This window comes from Pelodiscus sinensis, chromosome 21, assembly GCF_052426305.1.
Source record: "Pelodiscus sinensis isolate ZL-2025 chromosome 21, ASM5242630v1, whole genome shotgun sequence".
Taxonomy (NCBI): domain Eukaryota; kingdom Metazoa; phylum Chordata; order Testudines; family Trionychidae; genus Pelodiscus; species Pelodiscus sinensis.
In genome coordinates, this window is record NC_143072.1 from 20,015,518 (window position 1) to 20,035,295 (window position 19,778).

Below are 19,778 nucleotides of genomic sequence, written 5' to 3' on the forward strand. Positions count from 1 at the left end.
ATCCAAGCACATACACTAAACAAGGGGCTGATCATCCACTAAACATTTCAGTCTTCAATATCACTCCTCATTCGTTTCTTACCTTTGTGAGATAGAACCGTGGTTACAAGTTGGGCTGCAAAGTACATGCATCAGTCTGTGGCAGAATTCCCATAGATATCAAACTCAGTTACATGCATCTGAGTTGCATCCACTGAAGTCAATTGAAATGCACTCTCAAGGACAGAATTCAGCTCACCTGGAGAACGGTGGTATAAGGCCCTAAACATTTTGCAGTGGAAAATGGCAATTATCTCCCAAAACAAACAAACAAAAATAGTTGAAATGTTTCATTTTCATGAGACAAATTTTTACATCAAAAAATGTTTCAGCAACAACATTTTTCCCCTGAAAAAGGACAGGAGGGAGGGGGGGGGGAAGGAGGGCATAAAGGAAACCACAAAAACTTTTGTTTTTGTTTAAAAATATTTTTAAAAAATATTCAAAGTTCATTGCAACAAAGAATTAATATTTATTCTCCAGATCTAGTAAGGACAGTAAGGCAAGATTTATTACATGATTTGTTTTGTTTTGTTATTTGTGGAATAAATGTGCCTGAAAGAGCTAAATGACCATTTCTCATTGGAACGCTCTAGTTTGTTCTTGAGTTTACTATATATTTAACGTATTTTAAATAGATTCATGTAGGTTTTAAAGATGCTACTGATATACAGGAATTAGAAAAGCAGAGAAAGGTGCTGTAAATATTAGGAAAATAATTTATATGAGAGAGTAAAATATATTCTTGGCCAAGGGCATCCGCAACATACAAACCAACACACACACACCACTTCAATGTCAGGGGAATGTAAGAGTGCAACATTTATTTTTTCTATACAAAATACATTTGTCCAGGCTGGTCTTAATCTAGTGTCCCTCTCCTGACAGAGGCTTCAGTTCAGAAAAATATTTTAAACATGTGCTTACCCGTATGCACATGAGTCATCCCACAGAAATCAGTCAGGCTGTTCATCTGTTTAAATTAAAGCACATGCATAAGTGCTTTGCTAGGTTGGGGTCACGGTGCCATACCCAGAAGACCCAATGATGTCATGGCAACTTTGTGTGTGTCCATCGATGGCAATTTTCAACCCTATTATTAGAGGTAGGAAACATATGAACCCAGCCCGCCTGACGTGTTTATCAGGATCCCCCTCCGATTCAGAGTCTGCAGAGCAAAAGCTTTAATTTAAAAATAAAACAAGAAAAAAAGAAGTTACTAGTTTTTATAATCGCAAAGAAAACTTTCCAAACATTGGACAGAGAATGCCTGGTACAGAACTATCATCCTGAACCTGCAAATTGCCTGGAACAACAGCTCCAAAAGAAGTGACTCACCCCACTCATTCTAATCGGGTCTTGCCTATACAGCCTAATGACAATAGTTTAAAGACACAGATTCTGTTGTTTTAGGTGCTCAGCTATTTTTCACAGTTAAGACATTCATGTCTGAACATGATCCGGTTCACACAAGTGGCAAAGTGCAAAAAAATGGGTAGTCCTAAAAATGCCCTGCCTTCCCACCCCCCACACACCTTCCCTATTCAGCAATGCCAAATCCAACTGTGACTTTACTAAATGTAAGTTCAATTCCTACCTAAAGGCCAGTGTCTATTCTCAATCTTTGTACAAAGCTCCTTTTTTTTTTAAATCAGTGAAAGATCTACCGAGTCCTAACTTGTGGACCCGGCCCACAGTTTATAATTAAAATTTGTAATTAACCTTTTTAGAAAAATCGGTGGTGCGCTCCTCCATTGATATTTTTTACACCTGGGTTGGAAGTAAAATGCCAAGTAAATATCTGTTCCCAAAACACCATGCAAAGGAGAAAGCTAACAAACAGTGGTCATCTTTGTACACCGAAAGCCTTTTTTTGCAATGGCGCCTTTCATTTTATATGGAGCTTTGTGAGTACTGCTGTAATAAGTATTTCTGGCTACCCAAACACACACAGTAGATGATGTACAAGTAAAATAGAAGAATTTTTCAAACCGATTCTTCTTGTCCCTAGTACATTTTCTTTGACCAGTGATGTAACCCTTTGATCCATCATCTCTCCGTTGAACAGCATTATCTAGGTGAAGAAATGGGCATGCCTTGATTAAGCTTAAATGTACAAGTCTTATATTAGGCTGTGTACAGGGCTGACAAATGAAAGGGATTCACCAGATTCTTATAAATACCTTTTTTTTTTTAAAAAAGGAGGCCTAATTAAATACTTTCTGCTCTGGGAAAATAACACAGAAGAGCCAATGTGTGAACATTACAGTTTTGGACCCTACGTTGAATGGTAAAAGTATCTAAATCATCAATCATATTCTTAAATTGTATTTATTTATGGATTTGTATCATGTACCCACCATTCATGATCTGGGCACACATACATATATTAAAATAATATACATACTTATCTACAAATCAAAATGTAGGTACATTTTCACCCTAAGATACAGATCTGTACAAAGCTCCCCCATCACTCGCTCAAGCATAGGCCTGCGTAAATAGAAACTAACGAAGAAAGGAAGCTGCGACTGAGACCAAAGGCAGTTTCCAGCCGTGATAGTAAAGGAGAATATGGTCCACAATTTGTCACAAAAGAAGAGTTGTTTGACTGCTGGATACTCACAGACACTTTAGGATCACTTTGATTAGTCAGTAGAAACATCTTGTTAAATTTGAAATGGCAAAATTCTTCAAAGCAGTATATTATTTACTGGCGGGGGGGGAGAGAAAGTGCGTGAAAACAATGAATGCACTAAATTTGGATTACTATAAATAGTGAATTCCTTCCCCCCCCACACACACACTTTTTTTAGTAAATAACATTGCTGTGAAAAATTTGCAAAAGTCCTTATTTAGTCTTACGCAGTCAGATACTGAGCAATCCTTATTTTGCGGTAAAATAAAGGGTTCCATGCTAATCTCAATCTGCATGTCAAACTCCCGTTTATGTCAATGGAAGTTTGGTGCCCAGATCTAGGCCTGGACACAGTCCTGTCTCATCAGTCCGCACTTTCTACTGCAAATTAGTAGCAACACAAAGGCTCTCCCGGCAGGCCACCGGAACCAGCAATAGTTAAACAAGAAGAGATGAAAAGAGAATTAAAAAAAAAAAAAAGGCTTGAAAATCCATTGTGTGTCTTTGCATGTGCATAATGTGTATTTTTCTATATAGAAAACAAATACATACACACACATACACGCACACATAAAATACTCACGCAAACACATATACTCAGCCTTATTTAAAGCCCTGTCTAAAGAGTACAACCCCACAAAAGCGCTGGACATGTAAGCAAGGGTCCAATCAGCTTCAAAAGGAGTTTTGACAGTGCAAGCAATGCAGGAGTCAGCCCTGTGTAAATATCTACCTTATTAATCAGAGTCCAGAGCTTTAGGGCTTGTCTCTGTAAAGAGCTCAGAGCTTTGGTTCTGATCCAGCAAAGCACTTAGGTGACTGCTGAACTTTATGAATGGAACTACTCACATGCTTAAGTTAAGCACATGCTTAAGTGCTTTGATGGATTAGAGCCAGAGTTCTCATAACCTTGTGGACAGTGCCCGTAGTTGGGCAAAACTCCTGCTGATTTAAGCTGAGGTCGTTGTCTGAAATAAAGACTGCAGGATTGGATCCAGTAAACACAGGTGTTCCTCTGGCCTTGTAAAATCTAAATCTGAGTTACATCACATTTCTACTTGTGTGTTGCATAAACAAATACTTAAAGCATGGTACAAATAACTCACTGCAAGAAAAAAAGGAGGGAAAAACACTTGGCACAATTTCTTCAGATTATGCCTGTTTGGGAAATTCTTCATATAAAATAACTAACTGAACAATAAAACAGCAGCCCAGACCAGCCCCTTAATAGCAGAAGCATGTATAAAGAGCATCAGTCCAGTTAAATCAAAATAGATAATGAATAGATCACCTCCAATTTCATTATATACATGCAAAATGGAGCAAAAAATTTGAAGCACTTGATATAAAAATAAAGCAGATCAAGAAATGAGTTACACACAGAGCCCATGAGTTTAGAAAGTCTCCCCTGCATTTAATAAAGCATGATTTTTAGAAAAAAAAGAACACTAACAGGTCCCTTGCAGATCATTTATATTCATCTTATTATATAAGACATTCTGTGTTTAAATTAAACTATAGCTTAAATTAAAATGCCCCCTTTGCTGGGTCTGTAAGCCTAGGTGTTTGTCAACAAAATGTGCAATCACCAATGAAAATTACATACTGTATAATTTTAAAGCGTTCGGACTTTTTTTCCCCTCACCAGAAAGAGAAATAAGCAGACTTAAAAAAACAGAGCATATAGGAGTCTGTATTCAAGAGCAAAATTTCTGGGACTAGTTAAAACAAAAAGAAAACAGCCAAACTGAGGGATGGAGAAAAAATATAATTTTACTCCCCTCTCATTAATTGAGTACTTGGAAAGGTTTTTACTATGTGACTTATCAAACCAATCTTGTACTCCTTATGCAGACATCAATGGTTATTTTTGCCTCAGTAAGGGCTATAGACTGAGACAATGTAATAATTCACAACTGATATTTTATCTGAACTTTTAAGAGTTGTAAGGGATAGTGAGTCTCAGAGCAATATGTGTCTAGTGCAACATCAGATGTACCAAATGCTATAAAACAATGGATTTCATATCAGCTCTGAAAAAGGAATTAAAATTAGCATTTCTTGTGGTACATTCGTTTTATATTATCTCTCAGACCACCAAATTGGAAAGCAGAATTACCTATGGAAAATAAATTGAACTAAAAATGGATCAATCCTAAATCATATATTTACAGGCTTTTGACAGAGTCACAATACAGTTTTGTATATGCATAAAAAATGAACATTTGACACATTTTGTGCCTTACCATAGACCTAGAATGAATTAATATAATTAAGCAATTTGATTATCTTCCAATTCTGTAATTTAATTGATAGATGAACATATTTTTGCACTGTATCAATTAAGTCTGCAGATGCAAAGAGAGGATGAAACTACAGATGCAGATGAAGATCGATGTTAACAGGGTTTAGACTTCTACCAAAGCAAAATAGATACACAATACAAGTATAGTGGATGTATCTTTCCAGGGCTATTTTACTCAAGAGGATCCATTTAAAATTATTTAAAACATCAAATGAAACACAAGTTATCTAAACATCAGATTTTCTAATTTTATTAAAAACTCACAAATTTTATCCAACATGTTTTCTTTCATACAGTGAATGGTCTAATATGCACTGGAGGTCACACAAGCTTAGGTTTATTAGAACAATAAAAGACATATGAGAAATTTAATATATAAAGAAAAAAGTAGCAGCTGTTGACTGCATATTTGACCATAAAATTTAAATATTTTGGACTTTTCTTTTAAAGACACAAAAATAAAACCTGTGTGGGTCTATATAAGTCATATTAACAATTCCATGAATGTTCAACAGGACTAAAAATTAGCAAAGATGTTTGTTTGTTTAACCTTATAACACTTTAAAAAAAACCACTTTCTCAGGTTGCTGGTGCAAAGCACCTTACAGTATTTGTGCTATATAATTACTTTATTTGGCAACTGTCTGGTTTTCGTGGGTTTTTTCTTTGCCTTCTGTAAACAACACCTTTTACAACTAGCACAGTGAACCACAAGCCCTGCAGTCTGTCATGTAACATCTACAGAAAAGAAAGTGATCTATTTTGGTTGGTTGCTCAAAACATTTTGCTTTTGAACAAGAGGTTCTAAAACAGGATTTATTAGTAAAACATTGAACTCCTGAATTTAACATTATACGTAAACAGTTGACTGTTTTTAGTTCAATAGAGTCTTTTGTTTAAGGTTTTTTTTTTTTTTTTTTTTTTTTGTGAAGGTAGAATACTTATTTGTTTGTTTCAAGTCATTTTTAGTGAGAGGTCTGGTTCGTGACCTTTGTTATTATGAGGATTTTGTTTTTGTTTTTGTTTTTTGTGTATGTAGCTTTGTGAAGGTAGAAGAGTTGATGCTGAGGGCTTACATTTAGTATTTGTTATTTTGGCAAAATAATTTAAAAAAAAAAACCAACAACAAAAAAGTCCCACCTGATAGTCAGCAGGCTCACATTTCTGAAGCTAAAAAGAGTTTGTTGTTGTTGAACTTTCTGAGAGACAAAATTAACAAATTCATAATGCCAGAAGCATCCTTAACCAGGAACGCTAGAGTTCTCGCTGCTTCCCCCCTCCCTTTCTTTGACCTTTGTTTTGTTCTTTTTTTTTTTTTAAACAAAACATTTCTAAGGATTGTGGCTCTTAGGGTGACATCCAACAGGGTATTCAACCTATGGCAACACTTTTACTGTACAGCTTCACCAGTGTCTTTTCAAGGGTACAAAAAAAGTCCCTTTTTGTTTGTTACAACCATAGTATGAAGATTGTCCCGGTCTATAGCAAAGCTTGCCTTGGAGTGATTTGGATTCAGTTCATTCCCAAGGTAAAATTGTCTTAGGGCAAGAGAGATGTTATATTTATTCATTTCTGTACACCATAACATAAGCAGACTAGAAGATCATCACTTACTTAGACCCAGTTTGTTTTAAAGCTACCACACAGCCGCTTCATTCATTTCTGGGGGATGTGACAAGTGATTGCCGTAAGTAGCACCGCCGTTGACAGATATCGAAGAAAACGGAGGACTTGGACCAAAAACTTCTGCAGACATGGAGTGCAAAGAACCTGGCAGGTTGGGCTCAGGGCTGGGTGAGTCTCCAGGTGGGTGTGACATTATGTCAGTGAAGCGTTGAGCCTCACTGGAAGGGTGATGTCCAGGTAAAGGGTGATCCATCCCACCCAAAGGAGTTCCTGATGGCCCAGAAGAGGGCACAAAGGGGAGATCAACGGGCGTCTGAGCTTGAGATGAAGGGGGTCCTTGCGGGAAGAAATCATAATTGCTTCCAGGGCCATAATATTCACTCTGATAATCTATGAGGCAAAGAGAGAGAGAGAATAATGCAAAGGAACTAAATGTTAAAAAAAGAACTTGGTGCATTAATCTGATTCAAAGCTAACTGAAAGCAGCACGCATCTTTCCACTGAGTTCACTGGGCTTTGGCTCAGGCCCTCAATTAAGCACCTCGACCAGATGTTCAGAGGAGCCCAGTACCCAGGTAGACACTTAAATAAAGGAGCCAGATTTTCCTAAGTGATTGGCACTCAGGAGCACTTACTTCCCATTGAAGGACAAGTGCTCCACCCCCAGCTGGCCTCTCCATTCAGGTGCCTATAGAGGTGCTAACCGCTTTCAAAAAGCTGGCCCTGAATAGGGGTTCAGGTGCTGATTTTCAGAGAAAGGTGCCCAACTTCACACGCACTGTATAACCATAACCTTCTGCTCCAAGGAGTTGATGGTAAGTACAGGAAAGTGGCGTTTTTAAGGTAATGTGCTTTGCCCAAGCAGATTTCAGAGAGCTAGCCCAGCTAGTCTGTTTTGGCGAAAACAATAAGGAGCTGGTGGCACTTTAAAGGCTAACAAATTTATTAGGCAATAGGGAGTCCTGTGGCACCTTTGAGACTAACCAAAACACACAGAATCATGAGCTTTTCTTGGGCAAAACCCACTTTTAGTTAGTCTCTAAGATGCCCCCAGACTACTCGTTTTTTGAAGTTACAGACTAACTGCTGTGTTAGGGGATAAGCTTCCTGAGATACAACTCACTTCTTCAGATTCGTGAAGAACAAAAGAAGGGACACCGAGATGGGAGTGTGACAATTAGCACGGATGTCACACTCTCATCTTTGTACCCCTTCCTTTCTTCTTTCCTTTACTCTACAAGCAGCTGAAAAAGTGAGTTGTCTCTCAGGAAAGCTTATGCCCGAATAAATGTGTTAGTCTTTAAATGCCACTGGATTCCTTGTCGGTTTTGCCCATGCAGTGATCGGATTCATTTTTCAAGTTTCAGCAAGTCTGAATTCCAACCTTTTGTCTCCAAAGGCGGCACCATTGCACGAAAACAAAGAGAAAAAAGAGAAAGAAACCAATGGAATTTCAAAGCGAATACTGCGTAGCTGATAAGATGACGTCTGCATCTGGGTGGATTGGAAAGCCTTGGTGCAAGTTGTTTTAGCAGGAGGGATCCACCCCTGTTGATCCTGGCCCACAGGATATGCCTAGCACCTTTCCTATATGTCTGTCACTTGATCTACTGAAATCCAACCCCTTCCCTCCTTCACAATGGAGCTTTCACACCACCTCAGATTACCTTGCTGGAAGAATGCAGGGGGAAAGGCAGTGGAACCCATTTCAAATAAAAGGGAAAGGGGGAAGGATGAGCAGCCTAAATTACAGTGAAATCAAACAGGTGACTGTTCTTTTAAAAGGTGTCTGAAAACAACACTGACAGGGCCTGTTGTTTTATGCCCGCTCCTTATTCTCACCTTAGGAAAATGCCACGGATCAAGGAGTTTATTTCTACCCAGAGCCGCGCTGACTGTAGGATGGGGCTACACAGGCTGTGGCTCACTACATTTGATTGCATTCTTCATTTCTGTGCCTTCCTGTTCCCTCCATTCCCTCCTCCCCCAGACAGGTTTGTGAGCCTAATGTGTTTGTTTATTCCCCCACCGTCAATTGGTGCATTCATTCCAGCTGGGGTGGGATGCTTTCTGCAGTTTGGTTTATACACATTCCCTCGGATTCATCTAATGTGTAACAGACGAATCCCAGGAAGAGCCAAGGAGCAGCCAAAACAAGGAAGAGAGCGGGAGGGAGCCTTTCACTATACCAAGGACAGGAAACCTAAGGCCTTTGCCAGGATCAGGACTTCCCTCCCCCCCCCCCCCCCCACAGCATTGGGGAGCCCACGCTGGTGCTCTACCCTCCCCAATCCCATGGGGCTGGAGCACACAAATCTACTAGCCTGGTACCTCCCAAGGTTCTGGTGTGTGAGGGGAATGCGAGAGGAGTGTCTTTCTCCTTCTCAGCTGGGGGCCACATCAGTGAGGGGGTTTTATTTTATTTGCTTCTCACTTGTGTGCAGCCCCCCTCGACTGACTTTTCTGTGAGTCAGCAGCCCCAACCCAAAAAAGGTCACCCACCCCTGCCCTATACCAACTCAGATCTTTACTTTCAGCAAGACAGCTCCTGGGTTTACTACCAGCTCTGTGTCTTGTATCTACCAGGATCTGGGAAAGGGAGTCCTTCGCCCAGGGCAACTTTTCTGTGGGTGCCTCTCCCTTCCTCCAGAATAAGATAGCCCCCTCCCTCCGAACCTTCCCCCAAGCTTTGCAAGGAGATTTTAACTCCAGGACTCCAGGAATGTGCCCCCAGGGCTGCCTTCTGGAGAGGAAACAGGCTTGGAGGAGAGAAACCTCCCAGGTCTTCCTCCCCCAAACCTCCCCCTCTCCTGCAAACAAGGAGCAGCCCGGCCCATCCTCAGCCCATTTCCCCGCTGGTGTTTCAATGCTCTCCGGAGCCAGGCGCCCCTCCCCCCCTTCTCCACCAGGCGACAGGGGCTGCTTGGCAGGGATCTGCCCGGGCCCTGTACCCCTCCCTGGTAACTCCCCCGTGCGCAGCCCGGAGACAGCGCGTCGCAGCCGGGGCGCAGGGAACCTGGCCCGGCCCTGGCTTCTCTCCCGCGCCGGGGCGCGCTCACCCACCTCCGTAGAAAGAGAAGGGCCCGTTGGGGATGAGCTCGCCCGGCTCCAGCCGGTCCACCAGCGGCCTCATGCGGCGCGGGCTGCGGAAGAAGGCGTGGCGGCGGGCCCCCAGGGCGCTCAGCTGCTTCATGCGCCGCTCCTTGGAGCGCCGGTTCTGGAACCACACCTGGGCCGGGCGAGGAGGAGAGAGAAGGGGGGAGGTGAGGAGCCGACGCCTGGGACAGGCTGATCCCCCCTCACCCCAGGCGAGCCTGCAGCGAGCCCTGCCTCCGTCCATCCCCCCCAGCCCGGCAGAGCCGCGCAGGCCAGGGACCCGGGCGTGGCGCGCCCCTAGACCCCCTCTCCCCGCGCCTAGACGCACAGGCAGGGCACCGTGTGACTCCCCCTCGGATTCCCCCTGCAGACCAGCCCCGCGCTGAGCTCACCCCACCCCGGCGCGGATCTGTAGCCAGGGCTCCCCGCCCCTCTGCCCCCCAGGCAGGGACCAGAGCTAGCAGCGAGGAGGCGGCGTGTGGCTTCCCTCCCCGCCGCCCCCGAGGCGCTGAACCGATTCTCCCGGGGCTCCTTCCCGCTCTCCCTCCTGTTGGGTGTCCCTTTCCGCCCAGGCTCTCAGCACCTCTTTCCGCCCCGAGCAGGCGGACGGAGAAGGACTCTGCAGAGCCCCGGGGGGCAGGCGAGAAGCGGGCTGAGAAACAGCAAAGTGCGTGGGTCCATCCGGGCGCCGGGGACAGACCGTAGGTCACTAGAGGCGGGCTCCCCCCAGCCAGGGCCCGTCTGGCCCCCACCCCTGGCAAAGCCGAGTCTCGAATTCCCCAAATCCCACCAGCACTGAGACCCGCTTCGGATGCACCCGCGGGAGCGAGAGGCCGGGTAGCAATGCGCAATGGAGCGCTAGCACCAGCCCCAGGGCGCGGGCTGTGTCGGATGGGGCGGGACTGGTCTCCGAATTAACCCAGGACCGCAGAGAAAAATGACCCGCGGGGCTCAAACAACCTCTGGGGAACCCAACGAGCAATGTCTCCGGGTGCTTCGAAACGGGGTTTGGTTTGAATCTTTTGTCCGTGGAGACGGACTCGAAGCACGTCGGAGAGGCGATTTAAAGCCAGCGTTGCGCCTCCCTCTTCAATAAAAACAAAGCAAAGTCCTCAGCGCTTCGCTCCCCGGGTCACTAATTAACTTCAGGGCTCTCCCGTCCTGGGGCGGCGGGGCTAGCGAGAGCAAAACCCCGCTCCAAGGAAAACAAAGGCGGGTGCTATTTTTCTTTTAAGAGGGGGGGGAAAACCCACCCGGACACAGATGTTGTTTTGCCTTCTAGTTGCGGGCTCGATCCTGTCACCTTTGTTCAGGCAAAACGCGCCGAACATCAGGTGCAAATTAAGCGCCGGTCTAATTTTAACTTCATGGCAGATAGTTTCTGGGAAAGGTATGTACACCGAAGCGTTCATGTGTACACACAGAGATGCATATTTACACAGACATATATAACTGAATGTGTAGCGATAGAGATACCCATTGTGCGCAAACAATTGCAGAGTGTGTATATGTAGTCACACTACAGATCTAGATAAGATTAGATATATAGTGATAGCAATGTAGCCGTGTTAGTCTGATGTAGCTGAAACAAAATATTAGATATATAGTGTGAATGCATATATACACGGATACATGTATAGCTGCATACACAAGAATAAAGGCTATACATAAATGAATAGATGTTTCTATAAGAATAACGAGTGTACATATATAGACACACACATACACACCCTTTATTCTTATATATGCATATCCACAACTGCAAAGGGGCTTATTAACACACCCATGCACAGCTCTCTCTTTGTGTACACACACGTATATTCTTCTGCTACACAACTAAACTGTCCTTAAATGCGCAGTCGGTGCTGAACGGAACATTTCAAATCAGGCCCTTTCGCTTATACCACTGCGGCTGCAGGTCAAGAATGATTGAGTTAATTCTTATTACCCTGACAAGATTACTCCTAATTATCCTCACACTGAGACTCTCCAATCTAACCTCGCCTTAATGGTCCCTTAACCCCCCATTACCCCCAGCGCTGCGGGTTTATAAACCTTTTAATAATTCCAGCGCATTGTCATTCTTATTTATCCATTAACCCCTCACATTTCTGGTTATTAATTTCGAGCCCAGTCGCAGCTCCTTCCGCTGCCTTTACAAAATAAATAAAGTCCGGGCATGGTGTTAGGGGCCACATCTCGGGCGAACCCCCCGGTGAGGGGTGGCTGGCAACGCGAAGCGAGGGCGCTGGCCGTGACATTCCAGTTTGGGGTGACGATGCAGGCGGGTTGCAATCTTTGCATTCACGATGCTTCCTACATATTCATTCATCTCTAAAGCCTGAAGGTACCTGGTAGTTTGGGGTGTGTTAATTTGCTCTGCACCAGGCAGTAGCAGTATCAGGAGGCATTATCCTTCCTTTCTTCCTGGCCATTCCCGCCTCCTCTTATTCTGTGTTTTCCTGTCCCTCTTTCTCTGTTTCCCCCCTTCTATGCTCCTTGCCTGTTCAGCTGTTGCTGCTCCTTGTGGCTTAGAGGGCAGGAGCTCAAGGAAAGGTGAATATAAAACGCAGGGAAGGTTTTTTCACCTCCTACAGCGTCTCTCAGCCCAACCCCACAGAAGGAAATTTCAATACACATCAGGCGCCGGGCACTTCAAGCAGCTGTTTAGCTCTTTCAATAATATAATTGATGGATAATGAATTATATTTCAATGCCCAAACAGGACTTTCCCTGTTTTGTTTTTTAATTCCTTAATTTTTAATTTCTGGGGACTGACCAGGAAGCTAAGCACCCAGGCCTTTGCTTTCTATAAGTCTGCCTCGGTTTTAGGTACAGTCACTGTGGGCTGCATTCTCACGCTTCCCCCTGACTTTTGGAAGGGGTCCGGGTCATGGACAGGTAGAGAGCGCAGGGAATGAGGAGGGGTCTGCAAATCTTGCCTTCTGTAGGCCTGGAGGCTTTTTGCTACCCAGGGGAGACCCGAGGCTAAATCCCTTCTCTTTAACTCGCTTAGCAACTCAACCCTCTCCCCCCCCCCCCCAATTGATGGTGCTGAATTTGGAAGTGAATCCTGTAAATCAAGGATGGGGAAACTATGGCTCGGAGACTGGACTGGGCCCTCGGCTTGCCTGGATCTGGCCCCAGAGGGTGGGGCTCCCCCCAACATTGGGGAGCCTCATCCCAGAGCCTGGGGGGGCATAAAATCTACTAGCCAGGGCCTGTAGGCTCTGGTGCGCAGGGGAATGTGGGAAGGGCCTTTCTGTTTCTCAGTCCAGCTAGGCGGTTTTTTTTTGTTTTGCTTCTCACTTTGGGGCACCCCCCACTGATTGTGTCGTGGGGCAGCAGGCCCCGAGCCCCCCCAAAGGCTCCCCACTCCAGATGCAAAGTTAAACTTTTAAACCAGCCCAGCCTGGCCCTTTAGAGATTTACCTGGAGACCCCACAAGGCAGCCTGCCTTTGGCTGCTCCCCCATGCGATGAACCGACCAGACCCTCTCTTCCTCCCCACCCGTGCACCCCGACGCTGCGCCCTGGCAGCCGAGGCGGGGGCTGGGGGCTGGTACCTGTATGACGCGCATGTTGAGCCCGGTTTCCTGGGCCAGCTGTTCCCTGATGTGCCTGGTGGGTTTGGGGGTGGCTGCGAAGGCGGCTTTCAGCGTCTCCAGCTGCTTGGCTTTGATCGTGGTGCGGGGCCCCCTCCTCTTGGCCCCCAGGTTCTGATCATCGTTTTCGTTGCTGCCAACCTCCTTGTCCGACACGTTCGCGCTCTCGGAGTCCTTCGCGTCGTCTTGGGAAGGGTCTTGGGAATCCGGAGACAGGCTCGGGTCGCTGCCGGTCGTGGCTGGGCGGAAGGAAAGGGGGGGGGTCACACTCAGGTCGTTTGTGCGGGAGGATCGGCGGACCTTGCCCGGGGAACACACGCGGGGGAAGGATCGCTCAATGCGCCTTGGACACCTACAGCGCCTTGGACCCCTTCACCTTCCCCATCTTGGGCCCCCCACCGCTTCCACCCCTCTGCTCTTTCCTAGGGCACTACCCACTGGACTCTCCTACCCCGCCCCCCGCCTCCCACTGAAGGGGGATTTAAATGGCCACATCTTTTTGTTGAGACCAGGCGAGACCAGCACAATCAACTCATCTGATCTCGTCCAAAGCTTTAAAAAATACCTCGCCTTCAAAAAATAAAATAAAATAAAATAAAGAATAAAAATCAATAATAAAAAAAGCCTGGCCTGTATTTCAGAGCATTAGCTGACTTCGGGGTGAACCACACATCAACCCGCAGTCCCACTTGGAAATCGGCCTTTCGCAGCTGGCCGATTGATCGGGTTCTGCCAAGCAGCTCCCGAGTCGGGCGCAAGGGCGCATCTGTCTCTCGGCTAGCGGCGCGCTTAGGTGGGTTCCCAAGGCCACAGACGCAAAACCCCAGCCGGCCCAATAGGCCGTGGATCAGATGGCCAGCGGGGGAGTCACAGCGTCTAACATAGCTCCCGCTGTCCCACGCAGACCGCTCACGCGTCGCGCCGGCCGGTGAAATCCCTACTCTGAAATACGGCCGAGTGGTCAGTCAGGCTGGGCTTTTCTGAGGGATCCGACGGGACGGGGGGGGGGGGCGCTAGTTTGGGAGACGGGGGCAGACCTCAGGCCCCCAAGGCCCCCACTCAGACGGCTCCCTTGATAGTACAGAAGGAAACAAAACCCGACTCTGTATCGTCCGCGCAAATATTCGCCGGTCTCTCTGGCACTACCAGCCTGCACCCCACAGCCCTTTCTGATGGTAAAAAAAAAAATGCACCCTTCCAAAATGAAATGTCAGCACACACAGGAAACCACAGCTGTTCTTTTTGCATTGTGCGCGTGTTGCATTTCAGCTCTGCCTAATGCTGCCCTTCTCCCCTCCTCTTCCCCCCCCCTCGCAAATCAGGAAGGCTTCCTCGCCTCCAGTTTAGACACGATGGTGAAAGTTGAGCGGGGTCCCAAAAATCTTGACTTGCCAATAGACAGAGAAACAAATAACAAGGGGAAAGAGAAGAAAAGAAAAAGAAAAAGAAACGGGAGGCGATTTTGTAGAACTTTCCTGACACAAAGGGGATAGGAGAGGCGAGATCTGACTCTTCAGGTAGGTTGGACGCTGCTGGGGAGAGGTGCGGGTGGGGGTGCGTGGACACCCCCCCGACCGATCCCACGCCAGTGGGCGCGCTCAGTGGGCTTTGGGTCAGGCCCCGAGTGCCAGATCACCCGCTTTGCAGCCCCGCGTTGGATTTTAGCCTTTCCCAAGCCAGCTGGCCGCCCAGCAGGAGCCCGGCAGAGCCCCCCTCACCTGAGTGCAGGCTGTTCTCTTTGGCAGTATTGCTGTTATTTAGGTAATCTTCTTTGCAGACAAACTTGTTCTCGTCGATAATGTAGAGCTCCTCGCCGGTGGAGAGCTGCTTGTTACACATCATACACGTAAAACAGTTCAAGTGGAACACTTTGTTCCGGGCTCTCCTGACCAAGTCGCTGGGGGAGATGCCCTGGGCGCAGCCAGCGCACTTGGTCCCAAAACACCTGGCGAGGAAGAAGAAGAAGAAGAAAAAAAAGTGGAAAAACACCAGGATCAGCGCATCATCCGAGGGACCCGAAGGATCCCGTCCTAGCAGCGATCCACAATTCAAACAGCGCCTGACACTTTTTTTATATTAAATCAAACCCATTTTTTTTTATGAAGGAGGGAAGAAAGCAGCAAAGGGGCCACCTTTCCTGGAAGCTTTACATTCGTACACATAATAAAAAATCCCCCAAATCGCCTGCAGCGAACACTTTTACAAGCATTCTTCCGATCAAAGGGCGTTATTTTATCCGTGAAGGAAAAGATTCCCTCCATTATATCTAGATAATAAATGATATGTTCAAAAGAAGTGGTCTGGGAAGAGGATAAATCGCTGGAAGATTAATTAAAACACTGGAGCTGGGCTGTCGAGAGTTTCCCCTTTAAACCTTGACACATTGATTAACGACGCTCTAATAAACATTAAGCCGAATTTCTGATACGTTATCAATTTGTCAAGGGTGTTGCATTGTGCTTGAGCATCCTGGGTAAAGGTGCGAGGGAGACACCGGTCGCAGGGTTGCTTGTCACGTAGGAAGGCGAGGGGCTCACATTTGATCGGGTCAGCTACTTCACAAACTTTGGGGGAAGGGGAAAGCGGAGGGAGTAAAACACCCGGCTCATCTATTTTAGCTCAGTTATTCTGTATCAGCCTTTATTTTTTTGGGGAGGGGGGAAAAATACACCTTAGTTACCTTAACTCCCGGGGCGGATGAAAACGTAAAGTGTGCTTTAAAAATCGCCTGTTTTTTCAATGCACTTGTACAACATATGGACACTTGTCCTACAGGACTGTGCAGGAGCTTATATATACGTAGGGCAATTTAAATGATTTTAAAAGCAGGTCCATAAACCTTCCTCCAGGTTGTTGTTTTTTCGCGGAACCCTGAGAATTCGAGGCAGCCCGCATCTGCAGCCCAGACGCGGCAAATATTTGCACCCCACCTCAATTGGAGGCCTTTACACCGATTGCTTTTGGAAGGCAAGCCGCTTTTAGCCGAGCCCCCTAGGTCAGGCGGAAACGGCAGAGGAGACAGGATTACGCGAACGAGTTAAAAAGCGGGGGCCTTTTGTGGCTCTTGTATGTTGCAATCAATAAACACCCTTTGATTTAATTTCACACACAAGCCAGACAAGGGGCGAAATGGCATCTGAGGTTTCTCTCTCCCGGGAAAGGGAGAGATCCGGCTTTTCCGTTTCCATCTGGGGAACAGTTTAGAGGGGCGAAAGGAGAAAAAAAAACCCAAGGATCATTTCAAGGATTCGGAGTTTTGTTTTGCAAGAGGATCACAATTGGCGAGTGTCTTTTTCCTAGGGCCGCGCCGCCAAATCAAGGACCTGTCCTAGGCCAGACCCGAGAAGTTAAACCCCTTGTTTGGCTTCCTTGCAGCGTGTCAGCTGGGTCCCCTCCCCACAGCTCGGTTTGAGGGTATCCTCAGCCCCGCGCAGCCGGAGGAGTTTGGGGAAGGGGTGTGAAGTGCTTGTCTGGCAGGGATGTGGATTGTTACAGCTGCTGCGCCTGGAGAGGAGTAAAGAGGTGGGGGTAGGGGGGTAGCGGGGGGGGGGGGGGAGTTGTTTGTACACAGCTTCCTCTTGGAGAAACAACGTTTATTATTCAAATCCAGTTATCACATATTTACTAAAAGCCGCAGACGGATTTAGCGCCGCAGCGTCCACACCGACTTCCTCCGGGTCTAGCTTGGCCCCAGAGCCGGGTAGCAAATGTGTCATTTCCTACTCCGTGATCTCCCCCTGAACACACGGGGGCTGGACACTTACACGGGCACATCCCCCAGACCAAACTTGCGCGGGGTGGGGGGTGGGGTTCTACTGTAGGCCGCGTGGCTTTTTAAAAATTCTTCATAAAGGCGAGAGTTTATTTCTACCGTCGAAGCAAACCCCCCCGGCCCCCCAACACCCCCTCAGACGAGGAGACCTCTCAGCAGAGCGCTGCCTTCCGGCTCAAAGTCAGAGCTAAATGAAGCCGAAAGAGGGTTTAGGGATTTTTTTTAAATCTCTCAATTCAAGCACTTGCAGGTGCGCTGTTCGCTTTGCTTGGGTTTGTTGTGAGACTTGCTCTTTGACTGGAAGTAGCAAAACCTGCGTTTTAGTGGGGTCTTTCAACTCCCAGCGCTCCGAAAGCCGCCTCGGCAACTCCGATTTCACCCCCAAACGGGGGAGGTAGAACGAGGGAGAAACCATCGTTTACACGATCGAGGAAAACGAGAGGAACTTTTAGCCGATGATCATTTTAGTGCCCCGGGGAAATATAGCGCACTACATCGGTGGCTACGCGGCCTGTAGGTTTATTTTTAAAGTTTTACGCTGCAAAGGGCGGGGAGAGGCGGGGTTCAATGGAAACAGGGCTTTGCTGGCCCTACGATCACCGCGCAATATTGTCGGCTGATCCTAATTTTTGCACGCAAGCTACATGACAAGAATCCCTTTCCTGGACCCAAACACACAACAACAAAAGTCCCCGGGACGCTGCCACATGTTAGGAAACTGGGAACGGGAATTTAGGGCGAAGCTGTCATTCTGGCTGTTTTCCCAACTCGAGGAAATCCTCCTGGAGGGGCTGATTTCAAACATACAAATCTGGGGCTGGGCGCAGGAGGGATGGCCTAAAAAAAAAAAAATCCCCCGAATCTCCGCTGGATTTGGCCTGGCTTCTCGTTTTATTTTCTGGGGGATCGGGGCAGAGAATCGGGCCCTGGAAGATGTTACACAAAAGTCTAGTTGGAAGCGAACTTTGGCAGTGAAGTTCCACAAGGCCCGGCTCTTTGAAGGGAGTTGACGGACACCCGCCAGCGATCCGAGATAACCTCTGGGCTCCCAGAAGCGCTGGACAGCTACTCCCGCCGTCCTTCCGACTTTCTGCCCTCCTCTTCCCCACAGCTGTCCCTTCGCCAAGGCAAAACGCACGCCCGCCCCCTCCACGGGGACTGCCACCACCCCAAAGGCCCTCCCCTCGTCTGCGCCCTCCCCAGACCATCACCTTGAGGAAGAGAGCTGAAGGATATTTCGTGTGTGCGCGCAAGGGGAGAGGCCCGGGAGGGGGGATTAAAAAAAAATGTGAAAACCTCGGTCCTATTCAAAAAAAAAGAAAAAGAAAAAAATAGGTTAAAAAGGAGAAATGCGAGCCCCGGCTTCCGACGGGGGAGTCCGGTACTTACCGAAAGAAGTCGTTTTTGCAGTAAAGCTTGCCTTCCCGGGAAAAGCATTTCTCTGTCAAATTGCATTTACATTCACAGCACTGAACACACTTCACATGCCAAGCCCTGTCCAGTACATTCAACAAAAAACGGTCCAAGATAGGCCTTTTGCAGCCGGCACAGTGCACCATTGTCTTTGGCTATTTTGAGAGTGGGGGGTTGGCTCCCAGATGTCAAGCAAAAAAGAAAACCACAAAACCAAACAAAAATTAAAAAAGAAGAGAACACCGGCGTCGGGGGGGGGGGTTGTTTTTGTTTGCTTTAAAAGCCTCGGAGGAGAAAAAGGGGAGAAGCAAAGGAAGGGAAGGCGGGGAAAGATCTTCTTTCCAATGTCCTAACAGGGGCACGCAAACATCGAAAGAAAAGAAACAAAACAAAACAACAATAAAAAAACACCCCCGGCCCAGCTTTTCAATACGGCAGCAGAATCCCGGCCAATAAAATAACAATTAAAAAAACCCCAACAATTAAAAAAGATCAACGCGCATGAAAATAACAATTAATACTAATTAAACAAAAATGTGGCGAGTTTTCTCAGGTCTGAGGTAGAGCAGTCAGGAGTCAAAGTGCATCTGCTTTTTCCCAACGAGAAGTCAAAAAGGAAAAGGGGGGGGGGAGAGATAAAATAATTATAATAATCAAAAGGAGCTTTGGATCCTAACCTAGTATCATTGCTCTAATCGGTCATGGTATGCGTTGCAAAGCGCCGCCCTGGGAAGGGAGGGGGAGAGACGCTAGTTGTTAGAGAGAGAGATCTATTTTCATACTACAAATCAGCCAGATGTAGCTCCTCTCGCTGGACGTGGCTACAGTCTTCTTGACACCAGTTCAAACGCCCCCTTGTATATTTCAGCAAGACAGAGTTTTACCTACCCCTGTTTATATGTCTAGTCCACTAGTCAAAACTCCTAGCCTGGTCCCTGCAGAGACAATATTGCCCTGCATGCTTTTTGCTGTGGTGGCGGTGGAGGGTGAGGTGGGTGGTGCGTTTTGGTTTGGTTTTGGTTTGGTTTTGCTCTGTTGCCAGTCTTCGGCGGCGGCTCGAAGCCAAAAATGTTCCAAGCAGGGGCTGCGGAGGAGGAGGAGGAAGAAGAGGAGGAGGAAGAGGAGGATCTGCAGGGCCGGATCCTCTGTGCAAAAAGGTCTTTCCAAAGAGGAGCCTCTCTCGCTTGGTCTGGCGTGTGCGTCCCGCTCTCCGCGCGTCTCGGTCCCAGCTCCAGGCGGCTTCTCGCTGGATTGCATGTTCCCGGCCGCTTAGAAGCCACAGCCT

The 19,778-nt window shown here is 46.9% G+C and overlaps 1 protein-coding gene across 1 annotated transcript; it reads right to left on the minus strand.

The window, feature by feature from the left end:
• Positions 1 to 5,216: 5,216 nt before the first annotated feature.
• On the minus strand, positions 5,217 to 19,724 carry LHX1 (LIM homeobox 1). Its single transcript, XM_006138626.3, has 5 exons — positions 18,470 to 19,724; positions 15,027 to 15,253; positions 13,270 to 13,547; positions 9,672 to 9,837; positions 5,217 to 6,998 (listed from the first exon to the last, which is right to left on the minus strand). Exons 1-5 carry the CDS (start codon positions 18,637 to 18,639, stop codon positions 6,619 to 6,621), a joined length of 1,221 nt encoding a protein of 406 aa, XP_006138688.1. The 5' UTR covers positions 18,640 to 19,724; the 3' UTR covers positions 5,217 to 6,618.
• Between the last annotated feature and the right edge of the window lie 54 nt (positions 19,725 to 19,778).